Source organism: Haliotis asinina, chromosome 3 (assembly GCF_037392515.1).
Source record: "Haliotis asinina isolate JCU_RB_2024 chromosome 3, JCU_Hal_asi_v2, whole genome shotgun sequence".
NCBI lineage: Eukaryota > Metazoa > Mollusca > Gastropoda > Lepetellida > Haliotidae > Haliotis > Haliotis asinina.
The window spans coordinates 26,274,673-26,298,120 of NC_090282.1; the positions used below are offsets into that span (position 1 = coordinate 26,274,673).

At 39.4% G+C, this 23,448-nt stretch overlaps 1 protein-coding gene across 1 annotated transcript; it reads left to right on the forward strand.

Moving 5' to 3' along the window:
- Positions 1–305: 305 nt before the first annotated feature.
- On the forward strand, positions 306–22,801 carry LOC137277739 (low-density lipoprotein receptor-related protein 4-like). The gene is made up of 12 exons (XM_067809648.1): positions 306–390; positions 4,254–4,496; positions 9,948–10,119; positions 11,049–11,176; positions 12,957–13,113; positions 15,315–15,412; positions 15,933–16,064; positions 16,635–16,766; positions 18,660–18,911; positions 19,210–19,278; positions 19,810–19,888; positions 20,231–22,801. The coding sequence occupies exons 1-12, from the start codon at positions 339–341 to the stop codon at positions 20,502–20,504; spliced, it is 1,788 nt and encodes a 595-aa protein (XP_067665749.1). The 5' UTR covers positions 306–338; the 3' UTR covers positions 20,505–22,801.
- Positions 22,802–23,448: the final 647 nt, after the last annotated feature.

Below are 23,448 nucleotides of genomic sequence, written 5' to 3' on the forward strand. Positions count from 1 at the left end.
TTGGTTATCCAAGTCCAGATGAAGCAACAATCGCAAGAGAGTCGTGTGACCTCAAGTTTGTTTTGAATGTGACATCAAGGGATAGTAGTGTAAAGAAAGGCAATAGTCATCTCTCTGTTACTGTATTGTATTGTCCCCTCCAGTTTTTTAGACATGTTTTAGACATAATAACTAGTTTTAAATGGATATCTGTGGTACACTAGTGGTTTTAGTGTTCTTCCTCAACAGGGTTTTGGTTTCTAATTCAGTCACTCACACACTCTAGGTATGTACCGGTTTCGGTTGCGTGACGTCATGATATCCTGCACAGCCACTAACTGTCAGTGTGCATTAGCAGGATGAACAGTCTACGTGTATGGTGCCTCATCGCAGTGGCCTGTGCTGTTAGTGGTGAGTACACGTAAAGTTACAATCCCTGTGTATGTCTGTGTTTAGGCAGGTTACATTGCTGTGGGTCAACCCCCAACACGACTCACTCACTCACTCACTCAAGAGAGAGATAGAGAGAGAGGGAGAGAGAGGGAGAGAGAGAGAGAAAGAGAGAGAGAGATGTCATTAGTTAAGATATTGAAACCTGAAAGTTTGCAGTGAATGTATAACTCTGAGCAGGACAAAACATGGCAGTAGTAGTGGGCTTACATTTCATATACATAAATGATCTGCACTCTGTATTTACATACCATACATAATTACAATTCTGCACTCTGTATTTACATACCATACATAATTACAAGGATGTTTTCACCGTCTACAGCATAACATAGCACCTCTAACTATGTTTCATGAAATATCCATCGTGATTTATTATGACAGCATATCAGAGGAATGTAATCACGGATTCTTTAGAAAATAGGTCATACTGAATTTGAAACTGAAATCACTGTTAACATCCTTATAACAGATTTAATAAACCAGGAAGGTGGGAAATCCACCAGTGTTGGTCTCTAGCCTAAATGAAATACGTAAATGTACTTACATCTGACAGATGAACTTCCGATGTCAATGTCAACGTACAGGACACTGATGCGGCAGTTCATACAAATAACTCGGATTCAACTCATTCTCAGTCAAAATACACATGTCCCATAGCATGGTGATCTACCTTCAGTTGTTGGCAATATATAGCCTGTTTTTACAAAAGGCTTGTATTGTCATCTATAGTTAAAATGTTTTACATCTAAGGACCAGTCGTAAATTCGAATCTGTGATAATCCGGTTATTTTATTGTCCTTCGTTGACAGTTTTTTTATATCAATTTACCAGTAATTATTACGCATAGAATTAATTGTTCTCGTCACGATATGGCTGAAATATTGCTGATGTGATGATAAATTCACTCACTCACTCAATCAGATTATGTTCTTATCAGTTCCATTAACTGGCACGCGTAAGGTGCTGGCCTCACGGACAGAGCGGTTTTGCGACGAATCTTTTATATACTAAATGTATGTAATAAGCTCTAGTTAGAAATATGACAAACACAAATTAATGCATTCCATTGATCACCTAGTAGTAATACCCATTTGATGTTAGCGTAATTACACAGCATGTCTATATCAAATAACACGAGAAACACACAGAGTGTGGAAGTACGTTTGCTGTTAATAAGTAGAAATTGTCCCGTCCAGTACGCTGAGTGGATTGAGGCACGAAATCCATCCATAAAACATATGTAAATTTAATCATGAAATCTGCATACAGATTGAAATGAGAATATGGTGTGATGAAAAACGTGTAAGAGTGATCGCCTAATGGCATGTGTGATAGAAAACATCAGTATCTGCAACATATCTAGTGTGATAATCAACATGATATCCATCTGGAGTGAATTCCACTGCATAGACGCAGGCACGCGTAGCTTGAAGTGGGGCACACAAGTTTTGATTGACAATGTGGTAAATTAACTTTGAAAGAAAGTCATATAGTCCAGCATAGTGGTCTTCATCTGACACTGAATCCAGGAAAAGATTTCTTTGAAGTAATTGATATTTTTTCCAGAAGTACTCTACCCCACAGGCGCTCGTGTCGTTGCGAGGATTTTAGACTTTTCTTTAAATATGAAAATTTTGAAACACTTCACAGTGCAATATATTGTATTGTGAGTGTTTCAAGTCGGGGTTCAATCGAGGAAAGTTAGGTGGATAATTATTATTATTTTTAAATGATGTTTGTTTAGCACCAATATCCTCCTCAGCTCAGCCGCTCAAAGGCGATGAACGTGTCAGCACACAAAGTTGACTCCAAGTTTTTTTACCCGGTCACAAGAGAACTGGATACCAACACCTCAAGGTCGCCGTATCAGCACATTTGTGACTCGGAGATAGATAGATAGAGAGACAGACAGACAGACAGACAGGCAGGCAGGCAGACAGACAGACAGACAGACAGACAGGCAGACAGACAGGCAGACAGACAGACAGACAGACAGACAGACAGACAGACAGACAGACAGGCAGGCAGGCAGGCAGGCAGGCAGGCAGATGCCGTTTTATTATTAAGGGAATTGAGGACACGATCGCACAGCTTCAGAGTAATAACTCAACTATATGACCTTTAGGATTGACCTTTGTTCTTTGACTGTTCCTCGTTTATAAAGGTCAATGTCAGGTACGTTAATACTGTACGTTGTCTGCAGTTAACGTATACATATATAGACACACAAAAAGGTCAATGAATTTAAATTTTTGAAATTTCTTTCACCTCGTAGTTGTTTCTATAGTAAAGTCATTTTTTCAAGGGGAAACGTCATGGGTTTGTGTTATATATGAACTGGTTTTTCTCTCCGTGTAGTCACGTCCGTACAGGGAGAAGTTTTGAATATATCGTTTAGCCTGCAACGCCAGTGTATTTATGCATTTGATAAACATTAATCTAATGCTGATCTGGTTTGGGTGAAATGTAAGCCACTGATGTTGTACCCATCTGCAAATATCGTCCTATTCTATTCGAAAGATTACATTGTATTAACCTGTTTCCCTCTCGCGATGACCCTGATCTGATCTTAACGGTCGGCCATGTTGAAATACATTCATTGTTATTACCAAGTCAAAGAAATATGTAAATGTTGTTGGTAGTATAGTAAATTGTCCGCCTTGTTCTCATATTTCCACATCAACGACACAGAAAGCTGAAGTATCTTGAGAGCTTGTCTCAGTCGCTTCCTATCAGAATTTCCATGACATTTCGCATATAACTTGTGTTGACTCCAGCGGGACTCAACACGTGTATTCGCTTTAACTATTTTGTGAAATTTTGTCCCATAAAATACTTTTGTTTTGAAGTCATTCATATAGAGAAAGACATTTATGGGCACCATTCAGTTATTTCGTTTTTCAAATGTTTAGAGTGTCACACTGTATGCCGGAAAATTACGTTTCAAGCTTTGAAAACAATTTTGCTTAAGTAAAGAACGAGCGCATGCATCCAAATGCAAACATTCTACAAGCATAAAATGAACATAAATCGTATATTTAACAAATCACTAGTCGGTGTCTGACAATCCTTTGCATGATTAAATTAAAGATGTTGGATTTCCAGTGCCATTCTGACTAGGTGCAAGGTATGTAAGATATTTGTAAGTGTCATTGTAACACGCCATTTAGTTTGGAAGGACCACCGTATATTACAGCGTTTCTAGCTTACTCAAATTTATATTACTTGATATATCGTTGGTGGTCTTGTTGAGAACATTATTCACAGGTATTGTAGTCATCTAAAATCATAACTTATCAAGACAAATTTCAGTTTGCGGCTATCAATGACAGCCTGTACGGTTAACCTTGTCCATTGCGCTGTACTATCAAGACATTCGAATTAGAAAATAAATATCTCGATTGTCTTTTCTCCCAGAGACCTCACGTTGATAAGATAATTATATTGAATGAGATTTCATCGAAGTAAAATATGTTCGGGAGACATGGCAGTCTATGTAAGTCATGTCAAAACCACATTACATCCCAACATAAGTTTGTAAGCGTTTAGGAAATTGAAAGTTTGTAGACTTCCATTGTTCTTGGGGAAGCGCAGGGGTTCATGTATTAATATCTTTAAAACGACATTGTTCCAGTTTGAGTCTTCATGTTGCAATTTACATTTAGTGTCATCAATGACTGTCAGTGATACAATCATAATTCATGCAGCTATTTTTGCAATTTCAAATTTGTTTCTAAAGTTAATTCATATTGGCTTTACATGATCTTTACGCCCAAGTAGATTTCTGCAGTAATGCTCAATCACACGTATCTCTATTACAGGCACAGAAGATGTGGTGGTATTTGTGACAGACAAGTCGAGTGATGTAGCTGGTCAAATAAGCCATGTCAATTTGACGTCACGAGTCGTCTCTCCACTACCTTTATTCAAAGTTATAAGGCCCGTTGCTATTGGATATGACAGCTTGACCGAAACCATCTATTGGAGTGATGTTATGTCTAAAGAAATTCGGTCAGCGAAGTTCGATGGCACCCAAGAGACAACACTGTTGGATCTGGATACAAGTAAGCACACACATTCCCTCCTTTTTTGCGTACTTATCATACATTTGAAAATGTGTTGGATGCTTGCCGTCGCCACAATTCATCAAATCATGCCATTCTTTTGCAATCGGGGTAGGTCGTATTTCGACTTAACGAGGTACCAGAGGAACAGGTATGTGTCAGGAACAATTTGATTTGCAATTTGGAAATTCTGAGTGACTGATGGAGTAAGTGAGTTTAGTTTTACGCCGCACCTTGCAATATTTCAGCTATATGTGGTGGTGGTCTGTGCATAACTAAGTCTGGACTAAATAATGCAGTGATCAACAGTATGTGCGTCGATCCATGCAGGAAGGATACCGTGACATGTGTCAGCCAAGTCAGCGAGTCTGACCACCCGACACCACAGGGCATTAGGCTACGACACGACGTGTTTACAAGACATCATATCCAACAAGAAACGTAGGTGTTTGTCCCAAATGGGTTACAATACTGCTGACATTATTACTTTAACACGTTAAAAGAATCGGAGGAGTTTGTTCCAAATGAGTCACATGACTGGTCCAATGACTACTTTAAAACGTCAAAAGAATTGGAGGTGTTTGTCCCAATGAGTCTTAATAGTGACCGAGTACTTTTAATCCTTTAAAACGTCAGTATTGTTCCGTCAAAATACTGCCACTATCAGAGATGTTTCAGTGGACAGCAGTAACGATAATGTGTCCTGAGTATGTTTTAAACACTTGCAGTTACGATGATGTTATGTCTTGCACTTTTGAAAGATGGTACGGTACATGGGACAAGGACACTGTATGAAAGCAGAAAGCCAGAATAGAGCTAGTCTGTCTCACAGTCACTGAACCATATTATTTTCCCTACTGTCGCGTCCCATCCGTACGCACTACATGAAATCTCGGGTCTCCTTGGTACTCCTTTTCAATTTATATTGGGTTGTTTGATAATAACAAAACTATATGTATTCAAAGACTAAGCGTGAGACCTAAAGAGTGACAATAAGTTTAGGCAGCACTGTGTACCACATATATGACCGCGTGACTTGTGTAGGCGGAATACCTCAGTCATCGCCTACCATGTCCGTGCCTCACAATCGCCCGCATAGTCACTGTGTAGACAGGAAGGATTTTGTTGTCATGAAAATGCCGTGGCTTAGTATTGTGGTCATAGCACAAACCACATTCGCTTCAATAAGAAATCTATACGCATATCATACCATACACAACCGAGATCTATCGGAAGTGTGCATAATCGTATGTGATAGTGTTATTCGTTGCCAGAGAGTGATTGAAGTGTATTGCATTGTTTTTGTTGACATTTAGTTGGAGCGATGGTATGTCATCTTCAGACTTGTGCTATATTTAGACATTTCTAGAAGACAATAGACATTAACAAACGGCATGGGCCTGTGTAACACACACTTAAAACAATATATTGGAAAGTTCCACCAGTACTTCTACTACACAAATTTAATTAGGCCCAATTGTAGGCTTGGCTATTGGAATATTATAATCCCTTTAGTATCATGATTATTAAATGCATTACGCTTTTCCCAAATGATTGTATTTATACTGCCATGGTACTGGTATTGTCACTCTATTTTACTTCCAGTATAATTCTTTTGAACTGATTTGCATGGACTTGTAAACGTCGGTGCAATGATATGTGGCACCTGTTGGAGGAAGGCGCTATGTACAGTTAGCGAGTAAGTGGGTGACTTAGTTTACTTTTACGCCGCTATCCTAGAGATATCACGGCGGGGGATACCTGCGATGGGCTCTATACATTGCATTCATGTCGGAAATCGAACCAGGTCACCAGCATGATGAGCGAACGCTTTAACTACTGATCTACACTACCGCCCCCTTAGTTCATGGAATACTGTAGTATATAATCTAGATGGTGTGATATTAAAATAATAGGCCCTTGTCGATTGTGGATAGGCTTTGCAGCGACATCGGCCTTCGGAGTGGGTTGGAATTAAACAACCTTACTGTGCGGCTTAATCCAACGCCTGTCTTAATCTGGACTCGACCACAAACTGACCCCACCGTCGTTATGTATGCAGACGTACAATTGAAAGTAAACACCCTGTGCTTTGTTTTGATCATAAACATTGTGTGCATGATGCAAGAATACCAGGTGAGACACTGCCGGCGATCCATCGTGGGCAGTGCAGTCGGGTTAATAACATGCCCCGAAATGGTTGATAGGAAAAGAGCACGCTGCCATGTGATTCATCGCTGTGATGCGGTGTGCATCCGGATGCTCAGGTGATGATTATCTTGATGCATCTAGTCTGGCTGCACGTATCGTCTCATTAATCTGATTACTGTCTGCTTTGTGCAACGTTCTGGCAACACGGCTGTTGGAAGTCCGTACTTGCGTCAAATTAACGGCTAGTGCTCTTTCCGCTGATGATATATTTTTGCCATTTAATGGTTTTACTGTTGGCGCACAACATGCACGTGAGACCCAAGACTGTTAATCTTATGAAAAGCACATGCACAGTAAATAATATCATGGTGGCAAGACTTAATAAGAGGCTAGTACATCTAAGTACTCCAGACTGTTATTTAAGTTTCATTAGAAGTGATCAATTAAAGTAATGTTGATAACTAATGTTATTGTATTTAGAAATGGTGGCATAATAAATAGGTACGAAAGTCGGGATATTACATGGCTCCAGTTTGAAAACTGTTACTTATTATAAATATATTGGATTGATGTTTTCATCAAGATTAGGTTGGTCTGCCTCACAGGGTTATAAAGCAATTATGCCACTTTTAAAGTTATTCAGGCATAATGAATATGTTTCCTTTTCGTCAGCATGTTCAATATTTGATTGTAAAATATTGCCGATACTCCTATATGGCTCCGAAATGTGGGGAGTTAAGAATTTTGAAGTTATTGAAAAAGTTCATTTAACTTATTTTAAGACGTTTCTGGAATAGGGAAATTTGCTTCAAATAAAGCTGTCATAGGGGAAACAGGCCGCTACGCATTGTTTGCTTCTAGGCAAGTAAGAGTTATCAAATATTGGTTAAAGTTACTTAAAATGGATATTTGTCATTATCCCTATCGTTGTTACCGTATGTTAAAGAAGCTCGATGATAATGGAAAACAGTGTTGAGCTTCAGATGTTCGACACCTTCTTTTTCTATGTGGCTTTTCTCATGTCTGGATGTTCCAGAGTGTTGGTGATGATAATATGTTTTTGTCAATATTTAAACAAAGACTTAAAGATGTATATATACAAACGTGGCATTTCAGACTGAAATGTACATACATAATTTTCAGAACAAATCACTTGTAAGAGCATTGTGTAAATTTAGAATATCATTGCACACATTAAAAATTACCTCGTTCCCTTCGAGAAAATGCAATGAACTTAGAGATGCTCTTTGTACAAATTGTAATTCAGGTGATTTGGAAGAACATTTACAAAGGAATGGAATAGACTGTTACATTTGCCAGTAATTTCAGCTTCTATTTACCACCTGTTATTTAAGTGTGATAAATATGCACAGTTAAGGCTGAAATACCTTCCTGAATTAAAAACTATAACCTGTTTTAAGCAGTCAATGGCAAATATCCTAAGCTCACAAAAGATGCATAGTGCGCGTTCACTTGCTTTGTATTTAAAATCCATGAAAGCTGTTCAAAAGTATAGTAACACTTGACTGTTTACGCGACAATCAACCTCAATTGTACTATAGGCCATGTGGCCAGTATTACTGAATAAACTGTCTGTCTGTCTGTCTGTCTGTCTGTCTCTCTATCAACTATCATTCATTGCCACAGACAACTGTTCAAGTCTCACTTTTCGTCCGTTTTACTATAATAAACGTTGAACAACGCTAACAAACACAATATCTCATGTATCATTATTAGAAATAAAAAAAAATAGCTGTTATAAAAACCCAAACACAGACTCACATTTTACCAATTCAAAAGCTGATTTGTCTTCCCATGTTTCTAACTGAAACTTGCTATCACGATTTCTTAAAGCTCAAAATTTCTGAACCTGTAAAGTGATGTTTATGAGGCTCAGTTGTCATCAGGAACCTTAGACCCTGACCACTTGATGGCCACACACATTTATGGTTGTGAAAGTGACAAATGGTTGCAATTAGTTTTATGGCTATTGTTCCCTGTGGGGTTTTTTAATGTGGAAACTGTCACATAAGATATGTGCCGTTGTTTAACATGTGAGCATTGATAAAGAACACACTGTATAGTCAGGTGTCACAATATACGCTGAGTTGGTTCTTGTATGTCACCGTATTCTGACCCGTGAAGTTCCGGGGTAGAATAGGCCCTCAGCAGCCCATGCTTGCCATAAAAAGACGACTATGCTTGTAAGAGACGTCTAACGTGATCGAGTGGTCAGACTCGTGGACTTGGTTGACACATGTCATCGGTTCCCAAATGCGCAGATCGATGCTCATATTGTTGATCACTGGATTGTCTGGTCAAGATTATTTACAGATCGCCGTCATATAGCTGGGATATTGCTAAGTGTGGCGTAAAACGCAACTCACTCACTTATCATATCCCATTTGCGTAGATCGATTCTCCCGATGTCAGTCACTTGGTTGTCTGCCCTTGAGTCCATCAATACAGACCGCCGGCATGTAGCTGGGGTATTGCTGACTGTGGCATTTAACAACCAAAAAAAAACCCCAAACAAACAAATACAGACTGGCACAATGAAGTGACATGGTCATGTTATGATTTTCATAGGACAATGTCCCAAGATACGATATCGTTCTATACTCATAGTGTAGTTAATGATAATATTATACAGAAAATACCTGAAAATTACCTTTATCTTTGCAATCAAAGGCTATAAACTGTGACAGCATTATATGAAATATAATGGTCGAAACTTATATTTATAACCAATGAAATGAACATTTATACCCATTCCCGACACATACCTTCTCGAATCTCAATAATATCATGCGTATGCTTTGATGTGGCACTGCTTCCAGACCCTGAGACATCTCCATGAATAGTTATTACTACCCTGTATATGCTTAGACCTAAATTTTAAAATATGAATAATGTTCTTGAGTCAGTCAAGACATCTATTTAGAACGATTTGGCTCCGTTTTTTACCCCTCTATTTAGACATTCCGTTTTCACAAACTGATTGGCACAGGGGTATATAATTTGGAAATGCTCTATTATTAGTTGAGGTTTCCCAATAGTTAAAGCGTCATCACGCCAAGATCTGTGTTCGATTCTCCACATCGGTACTATGTGTGAAACCTCATCTGCTGGCCTTCTTCATGATGTTGCACGAATAAAGTTACAAACACCCTAAAACCATATTCATTCAATCAGACTGATAATATAGCAGCCTCGCCGCTTATGGGTTCATCAGAGGATATTGCAACGGTCGTATCGATCAACAGATCCGAAATGTACCATTCCTTGTTTTGGATCCAGATGCTGTCCCTGACGGTTTAACCATTGACATGAACCACCGGAAACTGTTCTACACGGATGCTGGGAACCACATCATTTGGGGTGTGGATTTGGACGGACTTCAGGCTAATGAGGAGATAATTAACAAGGGTCTTGAAAATCCCAGAGCTATCATTACATACTCTTCAAAGAAGTAAGTATAACTTTCCTGGAAATGTTTATGAAGACGTACAGACATTTCAATATTTCCAATACGAAACACCCATTCGAAGAGTGGGGGAGTGGAGGGTGGGTGTGGGGGAAAGAGGTGGAGAAGTAGGAAGAGAGTGAGGAGCAAGAAAGAAAAGTTAATACACTTGGACGTTTTTCTCTGATCCATAGATCCATAGAAAATAGTCAACAGTGGCCATACATGATTTTTTGTTTTTTTTGTTTTGCGGAATGAAATCGGGAAGTTTTCTCTGATTGACTAACTCTAAGCGGTGGAATGTAATTGGCTTACATAAACAATCTGCGCTCTGTACTTACATTCTATATGTAAGTGCAAGGCTGTGGTCATCATCAACAGGATATTTAACATAGCAACTACAAAATATGTTTCATGAAATAACCATCGTGACTTATTATGACAGTATTTCAGAGAAATGTAACCACTGATTCTTCAGAAAACATACATCACATGGAATTTGAAAATAAAGAGAGTGATTACATTCCCAGAGAAATGTCACTTATTTCTTAAGAAAATACAATACACTCTGAATTTTTGCTCTGATTGTCTAACTCCAAACGGGGTTGCCAAGTAGTTGAATTAACTTTCAGGTACACAGGTTATCTGCACTGGACATTTACATTCAGAGGGTCTCTCTGAGTTTTGGTTTTTGTTTTGTTTCTGTCAAACAAAACCCTCCAGTGAAGTGGTGTTTTGTGACGGGAAATGAAACAATAGTTTGAAAACAATGCAATCTCTGGTGTCAAATGAAGTCAGCAAACAGGAAGTAACTATCAACACTGAAACCCAATATGATTAGATGAACTCTCACTGCTGGAATGTCATATTGATAATGTGGTATCCGCTCTATTTACATTTCATTGCGACGAATGTTATTGTTTTCTATTTGTTAGACTCCTGATATGGACCGACTGGGCGGTTTGGGCTAAGATAGAACGCTGCAATTATGAGGGCGGAGAACGCAAGACTCTGGTCAACACGGACATCAAATGGCCAAACGGAATAACTCTAGATGAACAGAGTACGTTTACATACATATTTTACGGAATTACACATTAAATCGACAGAACCAGTTGAATGTTTACGATATTACTTGCCGACGTCAGTCATGTTTTACCCCGGGCATAGAGGACAATTATCGTCCAATCATTTGACATTCTTGGGGAAGACGGAGAAAAGAGGTGCATGCAGTGCCCTGGGATGGGAAAACTCAGAGAAGAGTGGAGGGGCACTGTGGAGTTTTATCCAAATACGTTTTCTAAGAAAATGCTTGTAAATATTCACGGCAAGTGTTTTATAGTGAAACATGTAAATGGATGGTTTTATCTGAAACTGCTAACAAGAAAGGCTGACACAAAATATGATGTCGCAAGGTGGGTTATAGAAACCACACTGTATCTTGGCTCATATCTGCATCTACAATGTAATACTCGACCCCTGTACATTACAATAATAAGATATAAGGAGATCTGAAGTCATCACACCACTGTGAAAAATACTATGAAATAGAAAGGCTGCAGCAAATGTGTAACACAGTCACAAAGCTGGGTTCGAAACCCGACCTTCGGTCTGCCCACTGTGTTTACAACCTTGGAAACACTCCCTAAATGCTGAGGGAAACTACAATATAAACAGCAACGTGATAGTGAGGGGAAGCACGTTCCCCGGGGTATTTGTCGTGTAAGGAAACTGTTGGCCAGTCACGTTTATGTGACTATGATGAATTCCGTGTTTATAAGTGGACTTAAGTATGTAACTGCTTTAGAGGTCGATGGCGCACTTACACACTTTAAGTAAGCCTCATTATTGACCAGCCTCGAAACAACACACCTTACTCTGTCACCTACCGTATTTTATTGGGAGTAAACATGCAGGTGTCGGGGTCATGTTAAGGAGTGGTTATTGAAAACAGCACAACTAAAGACCAAAGGTCGAAGGGAAGTACATGGGACATGAACAAGTGGTCGAGTATATTGTACCTTATTTAGTGACAGGGCGTGGGAAGAAAACAACAGATTCTGATTTCATATCATGATGTACAGACAAAGTGAACTTCGTAGTTCTTGGCTAGGCGGGTAATCTAACTTTTATGTACAAAGCAAGTCACATACAACACACCTACCTACCTATAAATTCTGAACGGTCCACAACGTTCTTCCTTCCACTCACGGCAATACATGCTCAATCATTAAACTGGATTTATAGGGGTTGATGTACAGTTAATATGAATATATGAAATTTAGCATCAACTATAATATACAGTAAAAACTGTTGCATTCACTCACTCACGCAGCATTTCCATGAAAGCACTAGAGGACGCACTCGAGAGTAGGAACAATCACTCACATGACAGGAAAGGTTCTGTGATTTCACGACGACACACCAGTATAGGTCACTTCCGCCTTTATTGTTACACACGGCAACATTGTTTTATTCTACACTGCTCCATTAGCCCCAAACTGTCTTGATAAATATTACTGACATGGTGATCTTGTGTCATATTTCAGCACAATTTGTGTTATACAAATTACAAGAAGATATGCCTGTAATACTTATTAATATACTAACCACGCTTCGTTTCCTAAAGGTGGCCAGAACAAAAAACAGTTATGTATACCAGCCAGATCTGTAGATGATAATAATTATAACTGAAGTGGTATTTGTAGTAAGAAACAACAACAAAAACGGCAACAACAACAGCAACAACAGTAGTAGTATGTACACCATCGTCGGTACCATCATCATTAACATCAGTATCATCATCACCTTTTATATACATACATGCACGGTATACATTGTAGGCGAGACGTTGTACTGGTGTGATGCTGGGGAACACCGTATCGACTCGGTCAAGCTGGACGGTAGCGACAGGCGGCAGATCCTCAATGAACCGGGCACTCATTACTTCGGCATATTCCTCTATGCGGACGCCCTTTACTTAACGGACTGGAAGATGAAGTAAGCCTCACCAGCCACATGCCCTCGAGTCATTGCAAGAATTAAAGATGTTTGTTAAAAAATATATAAAACTTGAGATGACCTCCGACTTGAAACGCTCAGTACAATATACTAGATGCCTATCTAGATACATTGTACTGTGAAGCAATGACTCGAGGGCCTGTGTCACCAGCCTAGTCACTATTAAAGGCAAGGTTTTGCTAGTCACTGTTATAGGCAAGGTTTTGCTAGTCACTGTTATATGCAAGGTTTTGCTAGTCACTGTTATAGGCAAGGTTTTGCTAGTCACTGTTATAGGCAAGGTTTTGCTAGTCACTGTTATAGGCAAGGTTTCGCATTTGGGGGATGTTATTGTCAACAGTTTTCTAATGTCATGTGGTGATGGTGTGCATTTTTATTTCCTCTTGGCGAGAGCAATCAAGGAGGAACATCCAGTTTACATCGAGGCTTTGTGTTGTCATCTTTCAGAGAAGACTCGCCATCTCTCAGCACCTTTCTGTGAAGTTGATTGAATGTTGTTGTTTTTTCAAAATCTTCTGATACCTATTTGTTCATACGTAATATCAACATGCGGCGGGGTAATGGAAATAGGATTGTCTAATGTCGTAAATAAAGAAAGCGATGTTGAAATATACTATAGATTTGATCTATCATTGTGTGCTATTTCACTTCCTATTGATGGGAGGAATGAAGGAGGGATATCCCTTTTGAATAGAGACGCTTCTCATTTAGAGAAGACTCAGCATTTCACAGCATCTTTCTGAGTAGTTGATAGAATAGAAATGGGTATCTGGCCATACATACAATGCAATGTACATGATATTTATGTTGCATGGTGAGGATGACATTTCTATTAAGTTAATAGTTGTTTCTTATACGGAATGCTTCATACACATATCTGCCTGAAGAGCGTTGAGTATTTATAAACTGAGTCAAAACAGAAACTTCACAGAGTGTATTTTTTAAAAATAATGAATAATTTGTCTCTGATGGTACATCTATGTATCCGAAATGGAGTCCCTATCTTTGGGCTCTAGAAAAGAACGTTAGCAAACCCCAATCAAACCCATCCATTCGTAGTGCAAGTGACGTTAGAGCCAAATCAGGTTTTGCACGTGCAGTCACGTGATCTTCGCATCGAAGTGTTCTTCATTTGCAGGTGTTTGCATTGGCCTCAAGAATTGAAAAAAACACGCTTTTAAACCACAGTTCTAACGGTACTGTAAATGCCACGATTGTCAAATGTGCTATGTGAACGTGCCGCACGTTGGCATGTTTGCAAGCGGGAAGATCAGTTATTGACGTCGCAAGAGCAATGGGATGCAGCCGCCGTACTGTATATGACTTGCGAGGTCGTTTACAACAAACTGGCACCACTTCTGATCGCCCAAAGTCGGGTCGTCCACGTGTGACGTCACGAACAGAAGACCGTCAAATCGTCTTACGTCACCTACGTGACAGATTTCTGCCGCCGACACGAACCAGGGCTGAGATATTTAGAGGACGACTGTCCCCACAGACCATTCGAAATATTTTGCGGGCTGCCAGTCTCCATTCTCGACGTCCATGTTGTGACGACATTCTGTATACCCATGTTTTGGAATGGCGGTGTAGCCTAATGGAACTGATTGTGTCACTGTCAGTGTATCGAGTACATCACCTTAGCAATGAAATAAGAACAACTTAACCATCTTACCATCTCTTGTTCTTTTATAGTGCCCTGAAGAAAGAATGTGAAGTTTCTTTTTTGACTCAGTATATTTTCTGATGATTATAGCTGCATACATTTATAAACTTAATAATCTTTACAGTAATATTTCTTTACATGAATAGATCTTTGGTGAGTGTACGATGGACGCTTGAGTAAGAAGTGAAATTCGTCTTCTATGTCATTAAGTTTACAGTTACTACAAATTCATTTATCCCGTGGGATTTTATTACACCCATTACAGTTAATAATGTATGAGGTAATGTTCATTAATCAGAACATTAACTAAATACATTCCAATTTAAAAGGCAAGCTTTATCTTAGAGTGTTTAAATAGCATCTCAGCTGTAGATTTCCTCATTTCCTGATACCAACGCGTATTGAGTTTGTCGTTGTTTTGATAGAGGCATGCACCCTGGAACATGTACTATTCGCCTACATTAACAACCTTTGTTTCCACTGTGCTGTATAATGGGTCGTCATATTTTCATAGTGCTGTACGAGCTATACATCTCAATGGAACGGAGAAGCTGAGAATCACAGCAGGAGGATTCAAGAGCCTCACTGGCATTTATGTCACCAAACTGTCCCGTAAGTTTTGAACACGTTACCCCAAAAAGACAATTTATTGTCATTTCTCAGAATATGTGCCCCAGTGCTTCATGCTGTCCGTCTTGTGTTCACGGAAATCGACCCTAAAGATCGTTGCTTTCAGAGATGATGTTTCTGTAAGTTTAGAATATTCACTGCCCACAATATTATATGAATAAAACTTGACAATGGATTACGATAGAGTCAAACAGCATTCTAACGTTATTCTCTTCAAGGATGTACTAAAATAATAATGCTAATAATAATAAATGTAATTGATCCAAACATCCGTTTGTTTATTTACCGCGACATTATTATTAGCCCCGATCACCCAAGTCGCCTCTAATGAGTTAACAGGTGATGAGACGAATGAGTGGTTTAACTACTAGGATACCATGTCGACCCAATCAGAAAATGCGAAATTGGAACAGTTTGTGAACTACATTTGAAAGAGGTCTGGTCATCTCACATCTGCATTTGTAAGTGTTGCCCACTGAATGTAATTTTCTGTGTTCAACAGGCTGTTCCTCACGTACATATGGCGAAAACTGTGAAAAACAGTGTGGTCATTGCAAAGACGAGGCTGCTTGCAACAGGACAACGGGGTTGTGTACAGAAGGGTGTCAAGCAAATTTTTACGGAACAACAATAGGTATGTTGTAGCAAACATGATGAATCGGTAGGGGTGGTATCAAAAGCTATTATATTATGTCCTTGAATAACCGAGGTGAGTTACATATAAAATCTAGGTAAAGCTGCATGTATGTTATAATTCGACTTGGTTGGCACTTGCCATCGCATCCTAGTTGTTAGATCGATGTTCATGCTTTTGATCATTGGTCTAGTCCAGATTCAGTTGTTGCTGAGTGCGGTGTTAAACAACAAACAAACGCACAAACACGCTTTAGTTAAAGGTTTCGTTTGCCGTGTCCGATTAGGACATTTGCTTAATTCTTCATTACCTTTGAAATATAATCCTGAACGTCGTGAAACAGGTTCACAAAATGTTTAATGCCCAGTGATAACATTTTCACTTGGAGACATGAAATCCTATTAAGACTGTGAACTCTGATCAAATGTCGCTTAGAATAGCACCAGCCACCATATTCATAATCCATATTCGCTGGATATATGTGTTACAGATAGGAACTTCATACACCCCTCCTCATGTTGTAATCGCTCGTTACCAGGGACGGACACTCATAGGCTCATTGCTTTTTAGGGAGTCGGCAGAACAACTTTTCGATGTGTAACCAGTCATGTGGTCACTGCAAAGCCGAGTCCTGCCATTACTTAACTGGAGAGTGTCCTTACGGTTGCAAGACAGGGTGGAGTGGACCAAAGTGTAATACAGGTATGTGTTTAACCGTCTCTGATTAGACACATATTGGGGTATGGTTCTGTGCATTGAGCACAGTTCCACGCAACACAACACATGTGATACATGCGGTCTCACCTTAGGCAAGTGAGTTTGTTCAAAACTGCCTCTGTTCACCCAGCAGAAAATGGGTACCCGGTTGGACAAAGTCACGCGACAAGAACCTTCTAGCGCCTGACAGACTGCTTGGGTTATCCAAGGTAATACTAATCAGATTCCGATTAAGCGCCAGAGCAATCGCTTGGTGATTGGAGACGCTTGTGCGGAAGAGAAGATGACTTATTGTCATTATTACAATAGATCGATAAAGATGTTACTCAAAAAGCAGTTAAGAATGTGCCCTTCTTAACTGTGTTAAATATAGTGAAAAACTTCATATTTTTTGTTCAGACACGAGATGGTAAGATGGTTAAATTGCTATTATTTCATTGCTGAGATCTGTGTGATGTACTCGATACACTGGTTTGCATTGGCCTGAAGCTGATGTTGCCGTTGATGAAACGGTGTCAATATTGGTCCACGATATGGACGTCGAGAACTGAGACTGGCGGCCCGCAAAGTATTTCGAATGGTCTGGGAGAACAGTCGACCTCTAAACACCTCAGCTATGGTTCGTGTAACCGGCAATAATCCGTCACGTAAGTGACGTAGGACGATTTGACGGTCTTCTGTTCGTGACGTCACACGTGGACGACCCGACTTTGGGCAATCAGAAGTGGTGCCAGTTTGTTGTAGACGACCTCGCAAGTCATACACAGTACGACGGCTGCATCCCATTGCTCTTGCGACGTCAATAACTGATCTTCCTGCCTGCAACATGCCAACGGCACGTTCACATAGCACATTTGACAATCGTGGCATTTACAGTACCGTTAGAACTGTGGTTTAAAAGTTGTTTTTTTCCCAATTCTTGAGGTCAATGACTCAGTATAGATCTTTTTCAAACTGGAAATATTTGCTTCATTAGCCCACTACACTTTATTTCTCCCTGCTTGGATATATTATGGATATTGTTAAATGGTTGTTCTACGTCTTCGTCCATCACTCCTTAAATTCTAAGGGAAGGTTCTGCAATATCCTCCAAAATCTCACTGAACTGAAGAATGTACATCGTGGAGATAAATGGCACTCGCGAAGAGAAAGTTTGTAAGTCTAAGCGTTCGCTCGTCACGTCGATTCACCACTTGGTACAATGTACTAGCACATGTCGTGTGTCCCCGGTCGTGTTACGATATACTTTCACTGGTCCGGGTTCGATTCCCCACATGGGTACAATGTGTGAATCCCATTTCCCGTGCCCCTCGCCGTGGAGTGTTGCTAAGAACGGCATAAGACCATACTCACACTAACCCTCCACAACTGAATCATCAAGATGGGATAGGCTGTAATTGAGGGGGAAGGTTCTGTATACACACTCTGCAGAAGGCTCTCAATAAAGCTATTTTTAAACCGGATGTCCAATTAAATTTGTCTTTAAAGCAAGAGTACATGTGTTGCTTTAGATTTTACAAGTCTATTAAACAATGGTCTATGTCATAGTAAAGCTGTAGAGACATTTCTATCATGGGCCCCTGTATAAACGTGGTTCTATATACGATGAGTGTTAAATGTAGAGTCATAAAACCGACTTGTCACATTTTCGTGAGGCTTGAGTTGTTCAGGTTTAACGCCGTAGAGTTGGCACAAACTGACGGGAGGAGAGAGGAACGATGCAGCATCAGTATATTTGATGCGTACTCGCGTATGGTACTGTAATGTTCTCTGTAATGCAATCACATTTGTACCTTTTATAAATGCATGTTTGTGTCGCTACAGGAACGCCATGTACTTTTTCCAGAGTTGAAAATAAATCCCATGTATTTTTGACAGAAATTACTGTAACGGAAACGACTATCTTGTCGACGGATACGTCAACAGAGATATCAACGCATACAACACGCGGTCCTACTCCAGTCGGCAATGGCAACACAACTTGTGGTAAGATGGGTTACTATGGCGATAGATGCAAGCACAAGTGCGGTGCTTGTGCTGACCATGCACACTGTAACAGCCACAGTGGAGAGTGCCCACAACACTGTGCCTGCGGATGGGAAGGGAGCCGATGTAATCAGAGAGTAAAGGGTAGGTATCTCACATAGGACACTCACTGACGTATAGAGTTTTAGCTGCATCCGGTCACTCTGAACACGAAGTTTGTTCACAAGGCAACGTGCCAATGACAATTTATGTGTTATCTCCAATATTTGATACAGGTTTGTCATTCTAATTATCAATTCTCAATTGTGATTTAGTATTTGAGTTGCGGTATTGTTAGGGTATGTAGGGTAAATGTGTGTGTGTAAAAAAAATTAAGTTTATGTTTCTGTTTCCCATTCACGTTGACAAATAAAATACCTTTTCCATCTTTATCTTCCACCAGTTCACCAAGATTGCAATCAAGTGACACTCGAGCACAGTAAACTTACTTCAGATGACTCACACAACAGAGGTAAATGCCAGCACTGATTCTTTGCTTGATGTGTTACATGTAGTAATTACAGATGACTGTCTCATTTTCTGCAGGTCTTAATTTAGACCCAGCATTACAGGCATCTGAAATAACTGGAATACTGAAGTACTGCTGTCGCTCAGCAACATTGAATCACCATTTCTAGATTCTTCACGATGTATATTCCATGTACAAATAGTTGTTGATCACGAAATAAAATTTGCATTAATTTGTTTAAACAATTATTAGGAGATACCCGAGAAGATCGGGGTTAGAGTTACTTTTTGTGGTGAAAGCGACTCATTAGGCACGCTAAAAACATTTATATTTTATGTAAGCCCAATAGGCTTGATCGTATTGATGGCGTGTCCAGGTAACGGTATCTCCGGTCATCGTATCCCATTGCGCAGATCAGTTTTGATAATGTCAGTCACTGGATTGTCTGGCGCAGACTTGGATGTTTACTTGTAATATTTTTGAGTGTGGCGTTTAGACAAACAAATTGTCAAAGGGAATGCATCATGTTTTCAGACTATACAGTGCCTGTGATGACTGCTGTAATGGTGGCCATGCTGGTTGTTATTGTGTTACTGGTGGCATATATCATCAAGTGAGTAGAGGGTATCGCATATTAGACGTCAATTAGAATAGGTATTCAGTAACCCATGCTTGCCACAAAAGGCGACTATGCTTGTTGTAAGAGGCCATTAACGGGATTGGGTAGTCAGGTTCGCTGACGTGGTTGACACATGTCATCGGTTGCCAGTTGTGCAGATCTGTGTTCATGTTGTTGATCACTGGATCTGTGAAAACGTAGACATTATCTGCCTCAGAATTAGATTGCGTCTCCTTTTCAAAGGAAATTATTGAGGTTAACATATAAACAATCAATTTGACTTCCACCACAGGGTCCACTACGTTTTAAAGCAATCTCTTTTCGTTTGTATTACAGGTCACGCCGACGTAAAGAAAGCGAGTACGACAATCTACAATTCAACAACGGCACTGGTACCACAAGTATCAACGAGGAGAACGATGAGTACAATGATATCAATGAGATACCAGGTCAACCAGAGGCAAGCAGTTCACAGCTTCATCACCAGCCAGATGTTCTTCCGGCAAGTGACACATATTGCGACGCAGGCAGCAAGGACGTGGACGAAGAGGCTGAAGGAGACAAAAGCAGTGATTCTGGATATGCAGCCCTGGATTTCATGAAGGGGTGAAGTGGCGTTTACAGGAAAACCACATTTTATGGATAATCAATTCCTTCATTGCAATTTCGGTGCAGATTCTACTACCGTTATCAAGCAAGTGCTCTTCGCCGAAGCACCATTGCAGTAAAGAAGTTGACTATCCATGGAACTTGGTTTTCCTTCATGTTTGCAACCTCTAACATGCTTTTCATGGATACGTTTGTACCAAAAATACTTAATCGGAGTTTTCCGAATTATGATTCTTGGACGGACTGTAGCAAGTGTGCGAATTGTGTTTAACGCCGAGTAAATAGTATCACTGTTCATTAATATCGCCGTGTGGACGTCTGCAATGTACTTTGTGAAAGTCGAAACCCGCCATAACGGGGAAATGATAGTGAGTGAGTGAGTTATGGGATGAGTGAGTAAGTGAATGTACGGATTTAAGACGTTCACCACAGTTGTGAACTTCATGAACATGGGTAGGACGCCAACAAACCAGGAAACATAACTGGGTCATATCATATGTCTATGTTAATAATGACACACTCGAGAAAGTCTGACACTCGAACTTATGGTCGAGAAATATTTCTCTCGTTGCTTACATTCCTAAGACGTAGATGGTCACAACTGTTGTTGATAACATATCATAGCTTGTAATGATATGTGACATGTCGCTGTCTGACTGCACTGTATCAGGAAGTTATGTTAGAGGTCCCGATATCCAAACAATGCTTGGAATGGGTGCAATGGGTAGTTCACACAGATTTATGTTCCAGCTAATAATCGGCTCATATTCTGAAATTGTCTGTGATTCAGTATTATAATGTAATGTAAATATTGAAATTGCATAATTATGTGTAAATATATATCAGCATTCTGGCTAGACTGAATCAGTGAGATATTTGTTTTTCTTTCGCTAAACATACCTGGAGATACGGGATAGAATTGGCCTTCAGCAACCCATGTCGGAAAAGGCGACAAACGAGATTGGATTGTCAGGCCGTTGAATTATTGTCATCGTATCTTAGTTGCCTAGATAAAGCTCTCTCTGATTCCTGAGAATGATACCAAGCTGATACCTGTTTATGAACATACTCAAATTCTCGTCACAATCAAATATTAAATTTATAATGTTTTGCTACTTTTGTAGCAACAGAATGCTACATTTTGTGCCAATCGATTTTTATGCATTTTGTTATGCTGCCATTTGACTTACGCTTATTGATCTGCATTTATATCTATGTTTATATCACTGACCACGAACTAGTGGCAATAGCCTAGTGTGGCATGGTAACACGTATATATATAATACCTCACACGAACAATCTGTTAATACTCTAAACAACGAATCTACTTTGTTGCAACGTTGATATTTTGTTGTTGTTGTTGTTGTTATATATCACTATTGAAGTCTTTCAGGACCATCTATTATGATGATTTTAATGTTAATTACAGTATGCAATACAGGTCAGTATTACCAGCATGGTCAGTCAGTATTGATCATAATAGGTCATTGTGGGTAAAACGACGAAGACATTTTGATTTGATTGTATTCTATGCTATATCATGAAATGCACGTACATGAGAAATAGTGTTGTCGAAAATCCATTATGTATCAAATGGGCTATCCACAATATTCTGTTCTCAGAACTCCTAATGTCTTCCAGATGCTGTTATATACGTGTATTAAAACTCATTGTTTGTGTAATATATTTCCCAAAGTGCAATAACTGGATAGCTAAAAGAGAATTTCCCTTTGTTTGAATACACGGTTTATTTGATTTTCTTTACTTGAAAATATCTTACGTTAACAGTATAGCATATAAAAGTACGACTCTTAGTCTGCAATAAGTGGGATATTTCTTACGTTTTTATATGAAAACGTAAAAATACACGACTGTTGACTGGCATCTTCGAAAGTTTAATTTTAAACTTTAATACATCTGCCGAAATCATGTATTTGTAAAGTCATTTACTGAAACAACATATTTTGACAAACAGTTAATCTGCCATATATTCCTTTAACAGTCTGTTGCAGGGGTGAGTGATGGTTAAGAGATATTCAAAAGGTTTACGACAGTTTACTGCACAGAAAAATCAAACCATGTATACTTTCTTTTGCTCCTCAGTATATAAATTTATAACGCCACAGAATAACTGTTAACGCGTACCCACCGACACCGACCAATTCCTACGGAACAACGTGAAAGTGATCACTGAAAATCAGCATTGACACCAAACGTCCATACACTCTCTGATGTTTCCAGTGTGTACATAATGCGTGTTTGTACGTTTTTCTGTAATAAATATTTTGTACTACTCTACTGATATTTTGCTTTTGTTAGCCAAATGTCAGCGTGATCTCACTTCAAGTTGTTAAAAATATCAACGATGAGGTACGGTAACTGAGAAGATAGTGGTAATTAAATAATACGTATCATAGTCACACTCAACAAGACCTCATCTACTTTGAATGCCAGTGGAATGGTACATACATCACCACACTGTTCGAGTTAAAGTAAGCAAGGAGAATCATACGGGACATATCCGAGATCTTATCCATCGAAAATGTGTAAATAGGAAGGTAAGCACGAAAATCAACCTTTTTGTCTTGCTCTTTTTCGACATAACAAGTGTTTGTCAAGTAATTCATTTTATATAAATATCAAAAACAGTACAGATATCACACACAATTTGCATTATTTTTGGACTGGAAATTTACCGAATTAGAGTGGTTTGGTTATAGTTGTGAGAATCTTGATCCGTGTTTGTACATGTGAGTGATCCTGATCTGTCTGGGATGACGCCGTAACCATTAGCAAAACGCTGCTGCACCAGCCGGAAGTTGCCTTAATCATCAATACGATGACAGTGCAGTGGTGGCCTAGTGGTTAAAGCGTTCGCTGATCACCCCGAAGACTCGGGATCGGTTCCCTTCATATGTACTTGGTGTTAAGTCTATTTCTTGTGT